The following is a 22351-nucleotide window of genomic DNA, read 5'->3' on the forward strand; positions in this document are numbered from 1 at the left end:
CCAAAGCTATGCAAACTGAGAGCACGGGTCTCACGGCATCTTTTTCCCCACTTGCCTTGTTTGATGCATTTTCTCAAGTGTACAGATCAGTATGCACTTTCACCTGATAATACTTCTCTCATCCTCCTCTCACTAACTCTCTCAGCCTATCTCCACATGTGCTGTAATGTGTTTATACTGAGTGACAGTGAAGGTGCAGATAAAAGAGTAGTTTTGAATCTGTTCCTCTGCTACATTGTAAAGCCTGACCTACTCCTTTTTAACTTTATTTCCCATCACTTCCCCTTTTGTCGTTTAGTTCTTTTAGTGTTTTGGACTTAGCAACCTGTCTTTCTTATTTATACTGTATGGACAAAAGGTTTTGGGCCCTTGGCCATAAGATCCGTATGTGTTTTTATAACGTTCTATTTCACATTTAGTTTCTGTTATAATAACCTCCACTGTCTTTTATATACAGTCCTGTACATCATCTATGGTTTTACATATCAGCACATATTAAAAATTATTTGGACCTTAGCAGATCTTAATATTAGGTAGATACGACCTCAGATGAAGAGCACAAGACATATTACAACATGCCATTATTTTACAAAAATAAAGTCTATCTGAAGAAGCCATGTGTGAAAAACTATGCACACTTTATGATTCAATAGCAGACAGAACCACCTAGCAGCAATAATTTGAAGAAATCATTTTTTGCAGGACTATCAGTCTCAGTTCATTGAGATTTATGAGCATTTGTATAAATACAGCTCTCTTAAGGTCTGGACTTTGACTGGGCCATTGCAACAACTTGTTTCTGTTCTTGTTCAGCAATTTTGTTGAAGATTTGCTGGTGTGCTTGGAATCATTGTCCTGTTGCATGATCTCATTTTGGACAAGCTTTAGCTGTCAGGCAGATGGCCTCACATTTGACTCTAGAATACTTTGGTATAAATAGAAGTTTATCGTCAACTCAATGTCTTCAAGGTACCCAGGTCTTGTGGTTGTAAAAAGTCCAAATTATCACCCCTCTACAATCACTCTTGTTTTTATCAAGCGTCTGACCAAAGGACATTATTCCCGAAGTCTTGCTTCTCACGGCAGCCTTTCGACCATACTTGTCCATTCTTTTATGTACTGTCATGAAGTTTAACATTTAACAAGCGAACTGATGCCTGTAGACTCTGAGATATTTGCAATTTCTCTGAGCATTGCATGGTCTTACTTTGATGTGAATTTGCTGGGATGCCTACTCCTGGAAAGATTGGCAACTGTCTTGAAAGTTTTCTATTTGTGAATAGTGTTCCTCCCTGTAGAATAATGAGTTTATATTTGTTTGGAATTAAACTTATAACCCTTCCGGGATTAATGCTCCAGACCAGTAAACTGCTAAAACTTGTGGTGCAGTGCGGTGTTTACACTCGATGATGATCAAACTTAGCCTTTTTTTTCCTATGGAAGCAGTAAGGATGCACTTATTTATTCACACATGGTATCTCCATTTCGGCTTTATTTTCTTTACATAGAAATACATATTGACATGTCGACACATCTGAGGTTACCTAATTTCAAGACATGATAAGAATCAGGTGATTTTTATAATGTCCTGATACATGAAACCATAGAGTTTAAGAAGGGTGTGCTTTATTTTTCACATGACTGTACATAAAAGATGCTTGCATACCTTTCAATGTCTTGTTGTGTATTAAATATGATATTTGTCACCTCTGTATTTTTTATATTGCATGTATGAAACTGCCCTAAACACAGTTTATGTGCCATGCACATGGCAACATGCCAAGTATGCTGTGTAAGTACTGTGCATCAAATAATGGTTTGTTTCCTTACCAGGTTATTTACTTTTTTCATTCTATGTTTATTTGTTTGCATTTACTTGCACTTAAAGCGAATATTTGGACTTGCATCAGCTCATTCTTATATACAGAACATGACACTTAATGCATTACTGATATTACTCACTTGAGCAAAAGTAATGAAATAAAAATTTCACTGCAAAAAATTTTTTTGGGGGGTCTATTTCACTTAACACAGGCCTCACATACCATTACACTATGCCAATACATTACACTTAGTTCAAATTTAATCTATTGCCATAAATATATATACAGACACAAAATGTAGTTTAATTAGTTGGTGTGAATTACATGTTTCTGCAGTATATTCTGTAGCACTTTAGCAGGTGGCAGCACTTTAAATTAATAAATGAATAAATAAATGAATGAATGAATGAATAAATGAATTATTGGTTCTGCTTGGTGGCTGTCTTTTCATCTCCCCAAAGTACAGCTAAAATTAAACCTTTCTTTATTACCATCTACGAAATAAAAGCCTTTTTTATGCTGAAACTTTCTTAATCATTATATGTAGACCATAAGAACAAAGTGAAATAGTTTTATTACACACTAATAGCTGATTTTATACAGTGCTTGTTATTAAAATAAATCCAGCTAAAGATATAATGGTGTATCAGCCATATTAATTATGTCCACATCAATGATGGCTACTTTCGGACCTAAATGGACGGGCTGAAAAGCTTTAGCCATCTATCAGAATCTCCATTTTCATATTATGGAGCCATTATTTTTAGCAGAGACATCACAATAAGGCATACACACTTGCTGAAAGGCAGACACAAACATTATACATCTGAATGTAATTTAATAAAATCAAAAGACTTTAATCAGAATGCAATGTAAACCAAAAAGCTGCTCTTGCTATTATACTGGCTCAATTCCAAAAATGTTGGGATGCTGTGTCATATGATTGGCAAATCTATATGAAAAAATATTGATCATATGACTAAAGAGATTAAAATCCTGAAGTTTACACAAATAGGTCAATATTCCTCTGCCAAAACTCCAGCAAATGTTTTCTTTAGTTCCCATATATATATATGTGTATATGTATATATATATATATATATATATATATATATATATATATATATATATATATATATATATATATATATATATATTTGGACTGTTGTTAAATGAAGAGGGGATGCTACACAGTGGTAAACTTGGCCTTGTCTCAAATTTTCTGAGAAGTGTTTCAGCCATCAAATTAAAAATTGCTTTAAAATTTCTGGCTGGCTATACCTTTTCTCAGTCAAACACTTTTGATGTTTTCTTTGTTCTATTATCAATAAAATATGGGTTAATGAGATTTGCACATTATTGTATTCTGTTCTTATTAACATTTTATTCAGCATTCAAACTTTATGTATATAAAATTTCTGTTTAGATTTTTGTCCCTTTGCGAAATAGGCACTTTGATCGAACAGTGTATGCTTAATGTGCTCTCAAGTAAGCCTATACAATCATTTTTATGACACCTACTCGTGTATTTCTCACTTTCTCACAGCTAGTTTATGGATATGTGTGTAAACATGTGAACAAGTAAACAGTAAATGAGAACTGAATGTCATTTAAAAAAATCTATTTTCTACTTTTAAACTGAGGAAAGGGCTTGAAAGGGCTTGGTCTGTCTCAAAAGTCTTCTTTATTAACACATTTTTTCTCAGTATTACATTTAAATTTCTTCATTAGTCCCAAGGCTTTTTAACAGCTCTCTAGTTGACCATTTTACAAAAGCTTATACATTTTAAAATTGGTACCAGGATTTGATAGATCTTAAATAAATTAAACATTATGTTAGACACATTGCATGCATCTGACCCATGGTGTCTAGAGTAAAAAGTCAGTGATGGAGTCACACTAGAGCAATTAAAAAAAAAAAGTCCTCTTTTGGGACTTGTTCCAATCTTTAGTTGTATAGGCCTCCTGTATAGCACTTCATTACCCAGCTAATTTAATGCTGACTTCATGGCTCTGACCACTTTTTTCTCCAGCCAGCTGGCTAAGCTATATCCCTACCCAAAGCCTCCCAACCACCCATCCGTCTTTCCAGCCTAGCCAAGTCTCTCATCCTTTCTCAGTGGTCTCTCTCCTGCTCATTGAGACCTTCTCAGGCTGCATCTGGAACTGTTCAAAGGCCTATTAACTTAACTCTATATCTGCTAAGCATTGCAGAGTTACTGAGAACCAGACACAGGAGTAAAAAGACAAAATGTTTTTAAATACTTTAAGCTGTGCATGTCTTATGCATGAATATTTTTTTTTACTTTTGCTAATTGCTCCCATTTTAGATAAATGGTTAAGAACTTACAACTACAGTATGACCAGAAGAGAATGAGTTCAACTTCTGAAATTTCTGTGAGCCCAGAACTGGGAGAATGAACCTTTCTCGCCTGCTCTGTTTTGGCTGGAATTCAAGCTCTAGGAACTTAAATCCTACCTGCCTGAGGGCTGGCCAAAAGGCTTAACCATTCATGTTTGAAAAGGAGAACTGGGATATGACAAAAAGAATCTGGTAAAGATTGATGTCAGTAAATGTTCTACAGCTTAATAGCTAACTTTTTTTTATTTCTAACATAAATTTCCCTGACACTTCTACGAATTACTAAAGCAACCTCTCAGTTTTTATACATTTTGTTGGGCTACTGCTGTTGATATCCCACTAAGTTGTTTTATCAACCTACTAACCAATTCACAGTCAGAATAATCTGTATGCATGTCTCATATACAGACAAAAGCATGGTTAAATGAAGATGAACAGTAGTCTGTGATGTTGCGATTGCGTATAACTCTGTTCTAAATGTCAGGAGTTAAAAAGTTTATGATGAAATATTTCTTCAAGAGCAAAACATTGCATCAGTTTGCAGCTCTGGCTTCATTGCACTCTGGGAATGGAGAGATTAAACTTGGCTTTCTGAGCTTGCTCCTGCATTGGCACTTCCACTGACTCTGGATCTGGCGTTCCCTCTTTATTCATCCTTCCACCTCCCTTTCAGTCCTCTGGGCAATTTTCTGAAATGCAGTCTATTGGTATGGCTGTGGTTCAAGCCAAGGTCAGGGTTGTGGTTTGATGCTCTGTGGTGAAGCTAGGGGCTTCCTTCCAGGCACATAAGCATCTCGGGATTAATGCAGAGGAAATCTGGACAGACCATTTCTGGGATATAAAACCAGAATAAAACTGAATTAATTACTTTTCAATGTGGTGCATGTATTAGTTTTGAGTTGTCACCTGAACTTGTGACAACTTAAAACAGTTCTACACATTACAGTGTAATGTGTAGAACTTTTAATGTAGGAAACATTTTCTTTCTTTTGGATTTTCAGATTGAACAGCACTTTAAATGGAGCTTTCTCTTAAATAAATTAAGTAACAGCAAATTAGAGCTAGTTGGGTTTAGAAGGACTCCCACTGATGGCACATGTGAGTTCATGTACAATCTTAGGGCACGGAAATATTAAATTACATGGTTTTTATAATAAAAGCATAAAAAACATGAAATGCATATATATATATATATATATATATATATATATATATATATATATATATATATATATATACAGTAGTGTCATATCACAACACCAGTTAGCAAAAAAAAATGACGATCAGTTGCTCTTTTGACTGCAAAGTTAACGGTCTGTTTTGTGCAAAATCTTTCCCTATCAAAGTTAATTCTAGCTGAATATAAAGTGTTCAACTAACAATATAAAATGACCCAGATCTTTGGCTCATGCAGTAAATAGCAACAGAAAAATAGTTTTTCTGTGGTAGAGATTATGAGAAACAATAACTTTGATGGTGTTCATGGACAGCCGCACTGTCTAGCTCAGGGAGAGAAAACAATAGCCCTACCCCCTCCATGCCCATCTGTAATAACATCTCATCATTGCTGTCGTACGCGCCATATCGATTTGATTTCATTGCACTGCGCTGGCTGTCCTTCGTGTCTGGATAGTGAGTGTGGAGCCTCTTCCTGGTCCCCAGAGACCCGTGTCTCTTCCACTTGCATTATGAGTGAGTGTATGTTTGTGTATGTGGCACGAGCTGAATAAAAACCATGCGTCATTCTGCACATAGTGGGCTCCTGATGAGACCATTATTTCTTTATTTCTTTCAGGCCTCAGGGACCCTTAAAAGAGTCAGCATCTCTTCTTCTTCTTCTTCTCTTTTTCTCTCTGATTTTTTTTCTCTCTGTCTCTTGCTTTCTCTCTCTCTCTCTCTCTCTCTCTCTCTCTCTCTCTCTCTCTCTCTCTCTCTCTCTCCCTTTATCTTTCTTTGGTTCACAGTATGTGACGGTCACGGTTTAAAGTTTGCTTGTGTGCACTGTACAGACAAGAGCTGTTTTTTTTTTTATATAGTTAATAGTTTCATGTTTAGAAAACTAGTTTTTGCTCATTAGATCCTTTCAGTACTAGTTGCTTTAAATGAAACAGAGCATAATTTGCAAAATAAGTGAACCTGATTGCATTTCTTGTTTGCATTGTTTTCAGGTTTTAACCCTGTGAACTACCATTAATTCAAAATAAAAGATGTTTACATTTTTTTTTTAAGGTGTTGCTGGAGGCGACTGTAGACCGCTGGGGCTATATTGCTGTAGACGACATCTTGCTGCTGAACTATCCCTGCTGTAAGTAGCACATCGGTGGTTAGTGTATGTTTGAGTATGAATGAGGAAGAGGACAATGCTGGCAGATGATTTTTCACATTGTGCATTTTTATTTAATGTTGTAGCCTTGCAGGGTGCAGCTGGCCCTTCTACGTGAGCTGTAATCTTTTGCCCCATTTTGGAAATTATAAGCAACAAACCTATTAATGTACAGTGCTCCTGGCCATCAGCTCCACCATAATACATGTTTTTTGAGGAACCGAGAAATACAATACAATAATTGCTGCTTTTAGGGTTTTTTATTTTAATCTTTAACTAGTATAATTTCTCGATTTAGCTTGCGTTTATTCATCAATTCGTCAGTTTTTTGCTATACAGCCTCTGTGCATGCAAGACGTGTGCATTTCTGTTCTGCTTGCTTTCTTGTTAGCAGAAGCCCGCTGCTCCTCAGTGGGAAATGGGCTCAGATAGCATGTGGACTTTGGAGATCATACAGGGCAAGATCAGAGCAATGAGCTCTAGCTGTGAGGCAGTGTGTGATGTGTTCTCTTCACGGGGAAACCATGAAGGTCTTAAATACAGAGCGTGGAGATGCAGTATAACCATGGGGAAAATAGACTATTGCTTTATAATCCACCAGAGCACCCTGTGGTTGTAAACAATCTCAAGAATGGTGGAAGATATTAGTGTTTTATGGATTTACACCATAGCATTGTTATTTAAATGATAAAAACAAATGTAGGAAAAAAATAAAAGAATAAAGATTATACTTCTGTTAGAAATATTTTAGGACACTTTTAGTCCCTTAAATACTACTACAGAGGAGCAATGCAGTTACATGCAATTTGCTATAGTGTTCATTTTCTTGCCTTTACTATCAGGAGAGGTTAATTAAATAGTTAATTAAATAGAGTTAATTAAATAGTTACATTGTTAAATTATATACTGTACAGTAAAGTTGTAATTTAGATCGTACTTACTGGTTAAATCTAAATTTGTGTGTTTGAAAATTCATCTGTAAAAGGCATGTGTATGAATTAATTGATTGGTTAAATAAACAAACAAACAAATAAATAAATAAATAAATAATTATTATAAGTACTAATACTATTATTACTAATAATAATAATTATTAGTAATATCATGTACAATCATTGTTTTTATATGTAAATGTCTCATTTTAGACATTATTATTTATCACATTTATGTGCTATTTTGTCATTTCATGCGTTTTCATATATTTCCATTTTTCTTTTTACATTTTCAATAACAATAACACTTTACAATTACTGGTAGACTACACTGTACATTATAGCTCATATTGCTTCTCTGTGCTAAATATATGTTCTTTCAGGGGGACAAGGTGCTGGCTTGGTGTTAACAAGCTAGCTGATGGCCTCAAAGGAACATCTAAAAGCCCTCAGCTTTATTAAATGGCACTAATACTTATTCATTTTTAAACAGTGCTGACAAACTGCTCTTAGGCGGCAATGAAGTCCCAATTCTAAACAATGAAAACACCAGATGCAGTGGTCGAGGAAGGCGTTCATGGCGAAGCCTTTCACCTCCTGCTCTTCCACCCACTTCCCCGCCTCCTTTACTTCCTGCGGGCAGCAGATGGCATCATTTGAACCCCACTGTGCCCATTAAATAATTAAGACTCTCATCAGGACCTCGGCACATTGTCGAGCATGGCATGGTGCCAGAATGTGGAGATTTGGCATGAGGTGTCTAATAGGAAAGGAAGAGAAAAAAAAAAAAGAATGCAACCTGCTATAAGAATTTGCATTTCTAGACAAGGTGATAAGCAGGCGTGGCATTTCTGATGAGCCCTCCTTGGCCAATGTATTTTCTACATGAGTACCTGTGCACAGTATATGCCACCAACATTGGGGGAAGAAAACACAATGTTTATAAATAATTAAGATGTAGACAATAACTCTTATAGAATATGCATCTTTGCACCGAATGAGTCCTTTAAAATGGCCTATTGTTTGTATTTCTTTCTATTCAGACATTTTATTTCATGTTTGTGTGCCTATTGCTAGCAAACAAAGAAACATGAATTATAAATCAAGCATAACAGACCAGTGTTTTCACAAGACACTGGGCTTTCTGCCGTTACAAATGCTGTAGCCGTGTCACCCGACTGTTTGTACAAACACAGTCTTGGAATCATCTTTATATGCTGTCAAAAAGCAACAACCCTGAATAATAAATAAATAAATGAATAAAAAAAATATAATAAACAAAGCGCTAGTTATTCTGTTGCTTTCTGTTATTCAGCCAGTTCTCCTGTGCCATGGCTGATCGAATTAGCATACCCTTTCTTCATATTCAAAACTGATTGCAATATCCCATAGCATTGGATCAGGTGGTAGATGGCATAACTAATGGCAGGGTAAATGTTTTAGAGAAAAAGCTTACAAAAAGATAACTTCAGCTATCTGTAACTTTCTTAGTGAAAGGCAAAGCACACCAAAACTCTTTAAAAGCTTTTTTTTGTATAGCTTTTCATGCTTAAGGAAATTCCACTATATAAAAGTTATATCTGAAGCATATTAGTTATGCATAAATAAAGGGAATGTATATGAAATGTATGCAGATCATGCCCCTTATTCATTTATCATTCACTGCATTGTTGGTAAAATGTTGATTTAATGTTTTCGAGTAGCTTTTGTGAACAACATTAGAGAACTTGAGTCATGGTGAATGAAAAAAAGTTTACAAATCAATAATTGTGGATTTGTGTTTTAATGTTATTTTTAATACTTTATAAACAAACTAACCAAGAATTGTTTTATTCTTTTTGCTGTTTTGCTGCATCATCGGCAATATTTGTATTGGCATTTTTAAACATCTACCTCATAGTATGGCATTTTGTTGCCTATTTCTCTCAGGCAGCCAAACAAAACCATATCGGAATCGCTAAAAACTTTGCTCTTAAAATTAAATAATATAAAGTCAGATAAGACATCTTGACTATGTGGTACCAATGCATGGGATAGTTTACCCATTGAAAAAAATAGCATTTATGCCACACATCGATGTTGTTTTTCATGGACAAATGTTTGAAAATGAATGACCTGGCAGATGGATAACTGGACCATGCAATCACTGCTGTTTCTGGGCCTTTCTTTAGATAAAGCCCCCCACTTCTCTCGCCTGGGGGATGTGGAGGTCAACGCTGGACAGAATGCCACTTTCCAGTGTGTGGCAGCAGGAAGAGCATCAGAGGCAGAGAAGTTTTTACTGGAGGTGAGAACAGCTTTATGACAGAATAAGGATTTTCTGTTCATCTTTGATACAGTGATCTATCACTGTGCTTTTGTCAAAAAAAAATTCCACACCAGAGACCAAAATTACTGGTTTAATTTCTCAGTTGATGTATTCATGCTGTTTATGACAAACCCTTAGATGCCCTCAGAGCAGATTTAAAAGTTATTAGACCACATGTTTTTAGAACCACACGAAGGATCGCATTCAGAGTTTAATTACACACGTAAGGTGAGGCGTTAATGCCGAAATTGCTCACATTAGTGTTCAGATTTGTTTTGTTTTGTTTTGTTTTACGGGAGAGTGCATCAAATTAACCAAAACACTGGTGTTGGTTTTTATTATTTAATTTTTTAATTCGATAACTAAAAACAGTGATTTTTACAAGCATGATAAAAAAGCCTACATTCCTACATTCATTGCCTTGATTTAAAAAAAAAAAAAAACTTTCTTTCGGCTTCTCCCGTTAGGGGTCGCCACAGCGGATCCTCCGCACGTTTGATTTGGCACATGTTTTACGCTGGATGCCCTTCCTAACGCAACCCTCCCCAATTTATCCGGGCTTGGGACCGGCACTGAGAGTGGCTGGGGTTGGTTCCCTGACCGGGAATCGAACCCGGGTCGCAGCGGTGGGAGCGCTGCATCGTAACCACTAGACCACCAGGGGCCTTGATTTATTCACAGTATATTGCACTAGACTTCTATTACATGTTTACATTTGACAATAGACAAAACACTATTTACTAGTTCAGTCTGCATTTCCTTATACCTAATTTTATTTCATGTATTTTAAAACACAGTATAGACCCTTCCACACAAATGATGTAAATAATCTGAATGGGGAGCTCAGAAAAAAACAATCTAAAGAGCCACTTCAATAGTTTTTACATCAGCAATAGAAGTACATTTCCTGTTTTACTGCCATATTATCATACATGTTCTATTATCATAATCCATCTGTACAGCAAAGTATAATATAATATAATATAATATAATATAATTTAATATAATATAATATCATTTGGGTAGCACAGTGGTGCAGCTAGTAGCATTGCAAGCTCTGAGATTCAGGATTCCTATTTGGGCTTGGTTTATTGTCTATGTTTGCGTTTTGCATGCTGCCTCTGTGTGGGTTTCTTTTGGTTTCTCCAGTTTCCTCCCACCTTTACTATAAATTGGCAATAGATTTGAATGAATGAATCAAGTCCAGGGCAGTCAACAAACCTTTGCCAATATAGTGTATTGTAATAAAAAAACAACACAATATGCACAGTGCTTATACACAATTAGGTATGCTAGTATTCTGACACCAGACACAGTGTCATGGTTTAGTGTTAAATAGATCTTTTTTATCTCATTGGGGGCTAGAAGTAACAAAACTCGATCAAAAAATCCCATTTATGATGATATTTCATTCCAAGGACAAGGACGTATGCTTGTGGTCGCATGCTGTCATTTGGCACATTAAACCCTTTCAAGGTCTGTTTGAAATCTGCCCCGCTCATGCGGTGTAAAACACATGGCTCCCTATTTACCTCTGCCATAGCATTTCTTCTGTAAACCTACTTTTGTGTTTTTGCTTTAATCATAAAAACCATGCTGAATTTGTCAAACAAATGGACCCGGTTTGTCATCTGCACTTCAATTAGGCCAAACAGATCCATTCATTCCAATGTTTATCCTTCCTCATAGCTGCTAATTCAATGAGTGATGTGATTGTAGGGTAAAACAAAAGAAAGATAATAGCGTGTCTGTAAAGCCTAATGATTCGTGAGCCTTGCAGTTACCATGACTATAACCAGTATCAAACATCGGTTTTGTTTGTAAGGGTTTAAGGCCTGGATTGTGTGCTGTTTCTCCAGATGTAGTGAGAGCCTAAAATACCCTTTGATAAACAAACACAGTGAGATGTTCAGTGAGACAGCATGATCCACAGACTTGCACTAGATGTCCAGAGGAGTAATTCCTCTTTATAAAAAAGGAAAGTGAAAACGGTTGACTATACAGAAGGCTTCTATTCACATAGAGGAACACAGGTTTATTATGTGAAGGACAAGGATAAGGGATGCTTTCACTGAACCCCTTATAACTATTCCTCCTATATAACTATGGTTCATTTCTCACCTAATTTCTTAATTTTTGATGTTATAGGATTCAGTCTTGCAAATATAGATTTTCTTTGCCCCACTCGCCTTTTAAAAGAGAACTTTTACCTATGAGCAGACCTTATCAAATAAAAGTGAATGCTTTTTTTCCATGCATGAAATGTGATTTCAAATATAATATGTTACCACGTCTGTAGTTATCACCTGATTTCTTTTAACACTGTCTTTCATGTCAAGCATAGCCATAATCATATTATTTCCTCAAGATTATAATTATAATGGCACACCTTATCATTTTCTCATGACAATTGATTGGGCTATTTAATTAAATTTTTTTCCCCTAGTCAGCCATGTTTTACTTTATCCTGATATTACATGAGTATAGAAACAGCAGGCTTGTTAGCTTCTATTCAAAGACGATTTATGCTCTTGATGTTTATACAGATATTCAAATGATAATGCGTGTCTGTGTCTATTGTGGCTGATAATAACGTTTACTCGTCCCTTTTATTCACTCTAGCGGCACAATGGCGAGGTGTCCTCAGGTGGCTTGGTCAAGCACCTGGGCCGCAATCGTTTTTCAGTGTCCTTCCAGCTGGAGGACGTCCAGAGACCTGAGCAGGATCTCTACCGCTGTGTAACCCAGTCGACCAAAGGCTCAGGCGTTTCAAACTTTGCAGAACTCATTGTCAAAGGTGGTTATTCCTTTTTTATTTCTTTACTTCCTTTTTTTTTTGTTATGTTAAACATATAGCCGGCCATACAGAAGAACTTACACACAGTAATGTACATTTATTTATTATTTTAGTAAATGCATTGTTGATCACACAAAGGGGTTAATGTCTACATACTTCATCTGTAATAGTTTAGCATTTCAAGCACAATGGATAATGCAGGCAGCATTTAATTACTGTGTGTTTATGTGCTGTTGAACTTACAATAGGATTGGTTTAAAAGGTTTGAGAGAAAATAAATTCAAGTGTATTTATATTTCTCTCTTGCACTCACTTGCAGTTTTATTTATTTATTAATTTTCATTTGAATGTGTGCTTGAAGGCTAGCTAGCAGATAATACACTTATGATGGCTAATTAGCATCACATAACTCAACAGGGAAATGTGTAATTATTCATTGCAGTAAACAAGTTACAATGATCAAACCCTATTTGTACAGAGATCTGTGATGCTCAGTAACGTTGATTGGTTTGCGAAACCCATAGTATCTACAATATACAGCAGTAATGGTGGCGTATATGAAGTGTTGGTGAAATGCACTGTCATTGCAGTTGACATGTTCTATACAACCTGGCTTAAACGGTTATGCTGCTTCACTAAATATAATAAATGCAGGCTATTTAAGTTGTCAGGTGAAGCTCTATACAGGAATCCTGCACACAGCATGTGTTCTGCTGATAAGTGGCTAATAAGCTTGCACTTTTGAAAGAAAAAGGCACAGATGAAGAGGCTTAACTGATCTTCCTGCTAAAATATGAAACAATAATCACAGAAGAGATACTGCTGGCTAATTAAAATAGTACTTTATAGATTTTCAAATTAATTAATTTAAAATAATCTTTGTAATTGTTAGTCGGTTAATAGAAAGGTAATTTTAAGCCGCCATAATATTCATAGATTTCACTTCTCAAAGCTCAATGTATTATCATTTTAAAATATTATGAAAAATGCCATATGCAGGGTAACTTATATTAGCTAAACAATGGCTAGAATGACATTTATAAAAATATGACTGTGCGATAATACTCTATAGTAACCTGAAATCTCAAACCTTGGTACAAGTGCTAGGTTAAGAATCAGGGTAGCCTGATGTCTACTTTTATTTAAGGTCAAACACTGACAAAATCCATGACTCACTGACATTAGTGTGTATTAAAAAAATGGTTGGAGCTTCATGTTAGCTCTCTATAATGTCAGGCTATGTTAAGGACGGTGATATTTGGGAACTTTCATCAAAGGCTAAATTAAGATTTTGTTGCGGTTGCTAAGCTGCATCATCATAGTGATTGTCTGCTCACATCATGCACCAGAGACAAGCAACTCATAATGCTGCCCAATGAAATTAGGCTGTTATTCTAGGACTCACTGAGCAGTTTTGATCCCCAGCTCCTTTCTGATCCCTAAATGTGGATCAGTCAAAAGTGAGATGACTACATGGATGGATAAAGTCTATCCCTCTTCTCTGTTCCATACCCTTTAATGTCTCTGAATACTCTGATGGAGTTTAGGAGGTGCCACCCATTTAATTCTGCTAGCAAATGAGGATTAGACAGAGGTTAGATAAGGAGCTATTTGGTGCAAGCAAAGTTGCATTAAAACAAAGGTTTATTAGACCTTCTTGCTGTTGCTATGAATGTAGCATTAAATCCTTCCAAAATGGAAGAGGAAACAAGTGAAGACTGGGGTGTGTGTGTATGTGTGTGTGTGTGTGTGTGTGTGTGTGTGTGTGTGTGTGTGTGTGTGTGTGTGTTTTTGTGAGTGATTCATTAATAATACCTCAAAATTTATAGGGAATTTATGGACGTTTTTTTCTTAATGTGCAGTTCATTTTTTTTTAAATGTAATATTAAAGCTCTTATTATAATGAACATGCTAATCTATACAGTAATTTGCAAGTATTAGGCCACCTGATTTATCTCCGAAGCTACTGTTAATCTGCATGGAAAACAATAAATGATAGGCATTAATTAACAATTTTAAATCATTAAAAAACCAAGAAGGTTTCCTGTGCTGTTCTAAAGCATTTAGATGTACTAGTTAAATTATTTAAAACTGCTGACAGATCTGCTGTAACATTTAATTTGGCTTATTTTGAGTTAAGTTTATGTCAGCAGCTTGAAGCTTTTAACTGTGTTTAACCTATAATTAATGGATATTTATATTCATATTCAGTTGATTGCCTTAGACCAGAGGTGTGTAAATCTTATTTAGAAAGAGGTGTTGTAGAGGGAGTTTTCTTTCCAGCCAAGCAAAAGCTATAACTGATGAGAAAAAGATCTGACCCTTTAGATTTATCCCATTTAGGAGCTCTGGTTGAGTCTTAACAGTGTTTTACAGTGCGATCAAAGATTTATTATTATGCTGAAAGCAAATCTTCTTTTCAATTTTTCCAGAATTGCAGTGCAATATAGCAAAAACAGTTTCAGTTTTAGTCTGCTTTCATTATTTCATTGATTTTCACTCATTTGCCTATGTGAGTGTTTGAAATGCACCATCAGACCATGATGTACTAATGCCTTCGCATAGCAAGAATTACACAGGACATTCTGTCTTTGGACTTCACACCATGCTTTAACTACTTTAGTGTATTTCTGTGTGCCCTCAAAAACTATTCAAGCAATTTACTGGATACTGTAGTTTTCTGCAATGTAAGGAAATTACCTTTAAATGTTGATAAAGACTATAGTTTGGAAAATGTCACTTTTCCTATCATTTCATTGACAGTTTGAATATTGCCTGTTGAAAATCCATTGGGGTTGTTGCTCTGTCAAATGTGTGATATGCATGATAAAAAAAGAAGTATAACTGCTGTACTTAATAGTTCACTACTAGATTTTGGGTCCCTTAAAGCAAATGACATTTAAAGTAGAGGTGGGTCATGTAAAAGTACAATTCTGTGTGACTTTGACAAAGAGGCAAATTGTTCTAGCTAGTTGACTGGGCAGAGCATACTTTACTGTGGTCTATACTGTGTGCATGTGTGTGTATATATATATATATATATATATATATATATATATATATATATATATATATATACAGTTGTGTTCAAAATTATTCAACCCCCAATGCTGTTAATGGTTTTAGGGAATTTAGTGTACATTTGTAATTGTATTCAGAATGAAATTCTACAAGGACTTCTTAAAGAACCATATGCAACTAAAATGACATCAATTAGTTTTGTAATACAGTAGTAAATGTTTCTTTTGTGAATTCTTCATTGACATAATTATTCAACCCCTTAAAGACTACCAGTCTGAAGAACAAAGGTTCAATTAAGTGTTTTCAATCAGGTATTGAAAACACCTGTGGATATCAGGGAGCAGCAATAAAGCCTAATAAGCACCAATTAGGCAGCTTTAAAATGACTGTGATACTCAGCTCCTTCTAGACATTTACTGGTGTGGTTACAAACATGGTGAGGTCAAGAGAATGGTCCAGGAAGACAAGAGAACAGGTGATTGCTCTTTACAGGAAGGGCAATAGCTATAAGAAGATTGCAAAGATGTTAAACATACCAAGAGACACCATAGGAAGCATCATTCGCAAATTCAAGGCAAAGGGCACTGTTGAAACGCTACCTGGTCGTGGCAGAAAGAAGATGCTGATTTCGACTGCTGTGCGCTACCTGAAGCGTAGAGTGGAGAAAAGTCCCGTGTGACTGCTGAGGAACTGAGAAAAGATTTGTCAGATGTGGGTACTGAAGTTTCTGCTCAGACAATACGGCGCACCCTGCGTAATGAAGGCCTCCATGCCAGAACTCCCAGGCGCACCTTGCTGTCCCCAAAGAATAAGAAGAGTCGACTGCAGTATGCCAAAAGTCATGTGGACAAACCACAGAAGTTTTGGGATAGTGTTCTGTGGACTGATGAAACAAAATTAGAACTGTTTGGGCCCATGGATCAACGCTATGTTTGGAGGAGGAAGAACAAGGCCTATGAAGAAAAGAACACCTTGCCTACTGTGAAGCATGGCGGGGGGTCAATCATGCTTTGGGGCTGTTTTGCTTCTGCAGGTACTGGGAAGCTTCAGCGTGTGCAAGGTACCATGAATTCTCTTCAGTACCAGGAGATATTGGATGACAATGTGATGCAGTCCGTCACAAACCTGAGGCTTGGAAGACGTTGGACCTTTCAACAGGACAATGATCCCAAGCATACCTCCAAGTCCACTAGAGCATGGTTGCAGATTAAAGGCTGGAACATTTTGAAGTGGCCATCGCAGTCACCAGACTTAAATCCGATTGAGAACCTCTGGTGGGACTTAAAGAAAGCAGTTGCAGTGCGCAAGCCTAAGAATGTGACTGAACTGGAGGCTTTTGCCCATGATGAATGGGCGAAGATACCCGTAGATCGCTGCAAGACACTTGTGTCAAGCTATGCTTCACGTTTAAAAGCTGTTATAACTGTAAAAGGATGTTGTACTAAGTACTAAGATTGAATGTCACTTGGGGGTTGAATAAAACTGATAATGATGTGAGCTCAGAAAAGACATTTGTGGTTATTTCATTATAAATGTTATGTTATATTTGTCTGACCTACACGTGCCTCTTTGATTTAATTGTAAGCAGGATGACTGAATGATCATAATCAATGTCAAACCGACCAAAACAATCAATTTCAGTGGGGGTTGAATAATTTTGAACACAACTGTATATAAATAAATATAATATGTCTCCTTGCAGTTGGGTATGAAAGAAACTGTTTGCAGTAAAAAATATTGTGTTTTTATGTATTGTTGCAAAATTGGGAGCTTGACTGCCAGTTAGATCAGATAATACTTTCTTTTTAATAACAATTATATTGTTTTTCATACTAGTCTGGAGCCTGGGTATCATAACCTCTGCAGATCATTGTGGAATGTGGATGGCAATAAAGTGTCTATCCAACAAAGTTTAAATAATCATAAAATACTAATTTATGAAAAACTATTGAATAACAGGCTGCTACTTGGAATGACCTCACGCTTTGGAAAAGATTGAATTCTGTTGAGAATGGTAGGTGTTATTCTACAAAATTTAAGGTTATTTCTAGACATGATGTTCAGGGGTACAAACTGGGGTATACAAGGAAACTGAATGGAAATCAAAGCATGGCATAATAGTGTTAATAATAGTTATAATGGTTTAATATTTTTGATTCACTCTTTATAGAGAAATGTTTTCATATAAATTATAGTATATACCTGAAGCTTTTTCATAAATGCAACATAATTATATACTATAAAGCCCATAAATATCTGGCCTAAGAATATAGCACAGTTCTATAAATCAGAAATAATTTCACACCTATTTGAACAAATTATTTCAATAGCTTTTATATTTTTTGAGCAGAAATATAGCTTTCACACTCTTTTAGGAGTAGCATAACACTGCTGACATGACAAGAGTCAACTTGAACTCTACTCATGTCCCACATCTGCTCTGTGTAAGACAGTTTAGGACATGGCTGCTTTCCCTCAGCAGCAGGTTGCTGATGGGCTCTCTGATGGGGCTGACTTGGACAGGAGGTCCAATTTAAAATGCATCACTGCGCCTAAATTAAGCACAACAGATTGGCCTGGTGGGACAGGTTCAAAGAACTGTGACTGCATGTTTGCGAGTCTGGCTGTGTTTTTCATCCTTATGTGGTAACAATCTTTATTTTTATCTTTGGATTCTAGTGCTTAGAGGCTTATACATGCCATTCATAAATCCAATCCACCCCTATTGCCTCTGCTAACAAGGGGCTAATCATCCCTTTAATGAGCTTCATCATCTCATTTTACATTTCATTGTTCCTAAATTAAAGTATTGATGATGTACTAGAAGTACTAAGGCACAGTAGCTAAATCAAATGGAAACTGTGATCAGCTTGGATGGATGGATGGATGGATGGATAGATGGATGGATGGATGGATGGATGGATGGATGGATGGATGGATAGATAGATAGATAGATAGATAGCTAGATAGATAGATAGATTGATAGATTGATAGATTGATTGATTGATGGCCCTCCATAACTTTGTCATGCAGTACTTTTTCTGAAGGTGAAAAAAAAAAATAGTTGCCTGCGTGATAACGTGCAAACAAACACCGGATAGAAGCGAATCCCAGCCCGGCTTTTATTTCGGGTTTGATATGAGGTCGATGTTGAAAAAAAAATTTAGTTATATTATTTTCTGACCAGCCTGACTGACTGTAAGCTGACTTTATTGCTTCCCTCAAGGAATTCTACATGTATCAGAAAAAGCATAGGGTCTTACAGTCTTTCTAGGCTATAAGGGGCATTGGAAAGCAGTACTCTTGGACAGTCAACACCGAGCATGCCCAGGGATTAATGACAGAAACCACAGCACTGAGATGTCTTTAATACTCCATCATCTGAGACTTCTTTCGACCTTAATGCCTACTTGTCTCATTAATAGTTCAGTAGCTTAAATTCCGGCAATGGCATAGTCAGATGGCAGTCTTTAAATATAAATGAAGGCCCAGACTCTTTTACAATACAAAAAAAAAAAAACGTGAAAGATTATTCTTTATGATAGATGTGTAGCAGTCCCTATGGTTTCTTCCGGAAAGCTGATGCGTGCAACTCTCCTTGCGGAATGAGTGTGTTTCAAATATCACACTCTCGTCTTGTTTTTCTTTGAGCTCTTAACGATCACTTAATGTGGTATTTGAACCCATAACCTCAGAGGCTTTCTGACTTTGTAGCTTTGGCTTTTGAATATTTGAGAACAGATCAAAATGTTTGAGCTGATAACTCAGTGGTAGAAGCAGTGACGTACATTATTAAATCAATGACAAAAATGTAAGAGATGTAGTTTAACATTTTACATCAATTTAATCTTTGTGGTTACTTAGTCGTGCTGTTTTGAGGGGCTAAATTGACAAAAGTACCTTTACATACTGTTAAGGTTTAAGTTATTTTATTTTCCCAGCTTTCCTAAATCCTGATTTTTTTTTGTCAACATATCCCATCCTTCGCTAATGTTTTCAAATGATGTATTTTTTCCACTATGCACTACCAAACTAGCCCAATATTGTTATAAATTAAGCAGCTGTTACATCAGTGCTAAACACATAAGCTTATGGTAATTGTGAACTGATCAAATTGGGACAACAATTATTACAACTTAAATGTCCAATTTATATTTTAACAGCTTTAAAGGAATTACTGTTTTTTTTTCTTTTCATTTCAAGAATACCATTAGTTCTATATGTTTTACCATCTGTAAATATTTGGTACACTATATCTGAGTATTTCTTTGTTTACAGCAAAATGGCCCTGATTGCTGTAATGACATTTGTAGTGTGTTTTGATTAATTTGTTGTTTATACATCAGGTGTTCATTATGCTAATGACTTTATGTTTTAGAGATTTTATTTTTCTAATTGACTGTTTGTAATCATGTTACAAAGTGTAAGGTTAATTAAGTTAAAGTTTTTTTTTTTATTGTTGTCATATTATTACAGAAATATTTATATCGTTAAGGGCATGTAACAGAACATCTGTACAAAAACAAACTTGCATATACCTATGCACATAAAAATACGAATCAGGGGAGTTATAAAATAACAGTAATATCTCTATTCACCTTGAAACTCCATTATATTTTTAAACATATAGACCAAATCAAGCTAGTAGCCTTAATGAACACTCCATGACCAGGCATCTACTAACAATGAATGAATGATTGAATGCTGTTAATATATAATTCATGTTCATTTAAAGAATCTTTGTGCTACAATCTTTAAATCTGACAGTCCACTTGTACATGCATGTCTTTTTTGTTGCAGGATCCTGAAATCTCTTGTCTCAAGCAAGAGATTTCATTTTCAAAAATTCACCCTCATGTTCATATCTATATTTCTAGCTGTTTTAGACATAATTTGTTTGTTGCGAATAATAATTGTATTTTTTAATACAACATTGACACAAATACTGCTGCTTGTACATCAGGTGTTTTTTATGCTAATGACTTTACATGTTTTGGAGAATTTTGTTGTCATATTATTAGACAGTTAGATTAGTCCAATAACTTTTTGTATGCTATATTTTTGCAGTGCCCCCATCTCCTATTGCTCCACCCCAGCTGTTGAGAGCAGGCTCCACATACTTGATAATCCAGCTCAACACCAACTCCATTTTGGGTGATGGGCCCATCATTCGCCGAGAGATCGAATACAGAGCAAGCCATGCTCCTTGGACCGAAATCAATGGAGTAAACATGCTCACCTACAAGCTCTGGCACCTGGACCCAGACACAGAGTACCACATTAGTGTACTGCTTACCCGACCTGGAGAAGGTGGCACTGGACCCCCTGGTCCCCCTCTAATCAGCAGAACAAAATGTGCTGGTCAGTATCTGGGGTATTTTACTTAAATGTATTTAGCTTGGCAACTTATTGAAAAGCTGGGGCATGCCTACTGGTTTCCTACGACATTTTAAAGAGTCTAAAAAACAGTTTCCAAAACAGATATGAATTTACATGTGACTTTTCATCCCACTGTATTTTTTCTTCCTTTTGTCTGTTAGCCAGAAAGTTATGATTAAGTAGAACGTACTTGCTTTGACATAGAGCCGAATGGTCTTAAATGCAGTTTAGATCTTCTGTCTCTGTCATGTTGGTCACTGGCCAGGTTGTAATGGTGTCTGTGACCTTTGCCACCTTCTCCACATTACACTGCCCTTTCCATTATTTCCCACCCCAGCCAAGCAGTCTACCTTGCTCTCAAATCTGCTACCATATTACACTCTCAACAATCCTTTCTCCCCTACCCAGAGACATACCATTTGTCAGTGAGTGAAGAGTAGATATGAAAAATGGGTAGTGCAGAGAGAGGTGTGGGAAAAAAAAAGAAAAAAAGAAAAAGGGGTTCTAAAGAAGAGATACACATTTTCAGTTCTGGAAGTTCAGAACAATCTGATCTTTCCATGCTAAAAAACTCCCATTCTAATTGAACTTAAATAATAAGTTTATTGAGTTTGTTTGCAACAGGTTGACTGTATTTATTTATTTGTTCGTTAAATTCTTTTTACACTTGATGCTGTTTGCAAATACTCTCACTATCCAATTTGTTAGAAACACTTGTACATGTGCGTTCATACATTTATAAAGGTGAAAAGCTTCAATTCACATGAAAGTGTCATGGTTGGTGTCAGATTGACACGTTTGAGAATTTCATAAACTGCTGATGTCCTGAGATTTTCAATGATGGGTACAGGCTCACTTATACTGAATGGTTGCTCACCTCTGTGGTAATAAGTGTTTATTTGAGTTGCTACAGACTTCCTATTAGCTCAGGGCAGTGTATTTATTCTGCTCTGTTCTCTCTCACCAAGTTTTTCAGTTTTTTAGATCCTCTGCTAAGTATGGTTTTTTTGTTTGGTTTTTGTTTGTTTGTTTGAACATTTTCTTCAAACTAGAAACAGATTTTGTAAAGATCAGCAGTTTCTGAAATTCTAGAGTTCTTGACCTACATCAGCATAATTTTTTTTGCATTTCACTGCTGCCATGTAATTAGCAAATTAAAGAACTGTATGACTATACAGGTGTACAAGTGCTCCTAATAAAGTGGAAAGTAACTGTATATTTCAGTACATCTCATTAAGTATGAAAGCTGCTCTTCGAGTGGTCTCTTCAAATTAAAATGTGTATATATTGTACATCATGTGTGAATGAAAAATGTGACTGATTCAACCTGTCATGAGGATACTGCATACCACTTGTACTAAGGATATCACAAAAAAACACATGTCTAGGGACAGCCTACATAGCTA

General features: G+C 36.0%; 1 protein-coding gene across 7 annotated transcripts in view; it reads left to right on the top strand.

The window, feature by feature from the left end:
* The window catches only part of ptprub (protein tyrosine phosphatase receptor type Ub), a 204381-nt gene that overhangs the window by 112295 nt on the left and 69735 nt on the right, over positions 1-22351 (top strand). For all 7 annotated transcript variants that reach the window (XM_046846682.1, XM_046846679.1, XM_046846678.1 and 4 more), the window contains exons 4-7: positions 6415-6490; positions 9612-9727; positions 12371-12545; positions 20634-20927. In XM_046846682.1, coding sequence (XP_046702638.1) covers positions 6415-6490; positions 9612-9727; positions 12371-12545; positions 20634-20927 — 661 coding nt within the window. The remainder of the gene's footprint in view (positions 1-6414; positions 6491-9611; positions 9728-12370; positions 12546-20633; positions 20928-22351) is intronic.

This window comes from Silurus meridionalis, chromosome 4 (assembly GCF_014805685.1).
Source record: "Silurus meridionalis isolate SWU-2019-XX chromosome 4, ASM1480568v1, whole genome shotgun sequence".
Taxonomy (NCBI): Eukaryota; Metazoa; Chordata; class Actinopteri; order Siluriformes; family Siluridae; genus Silurus; species Silurus meridionalis.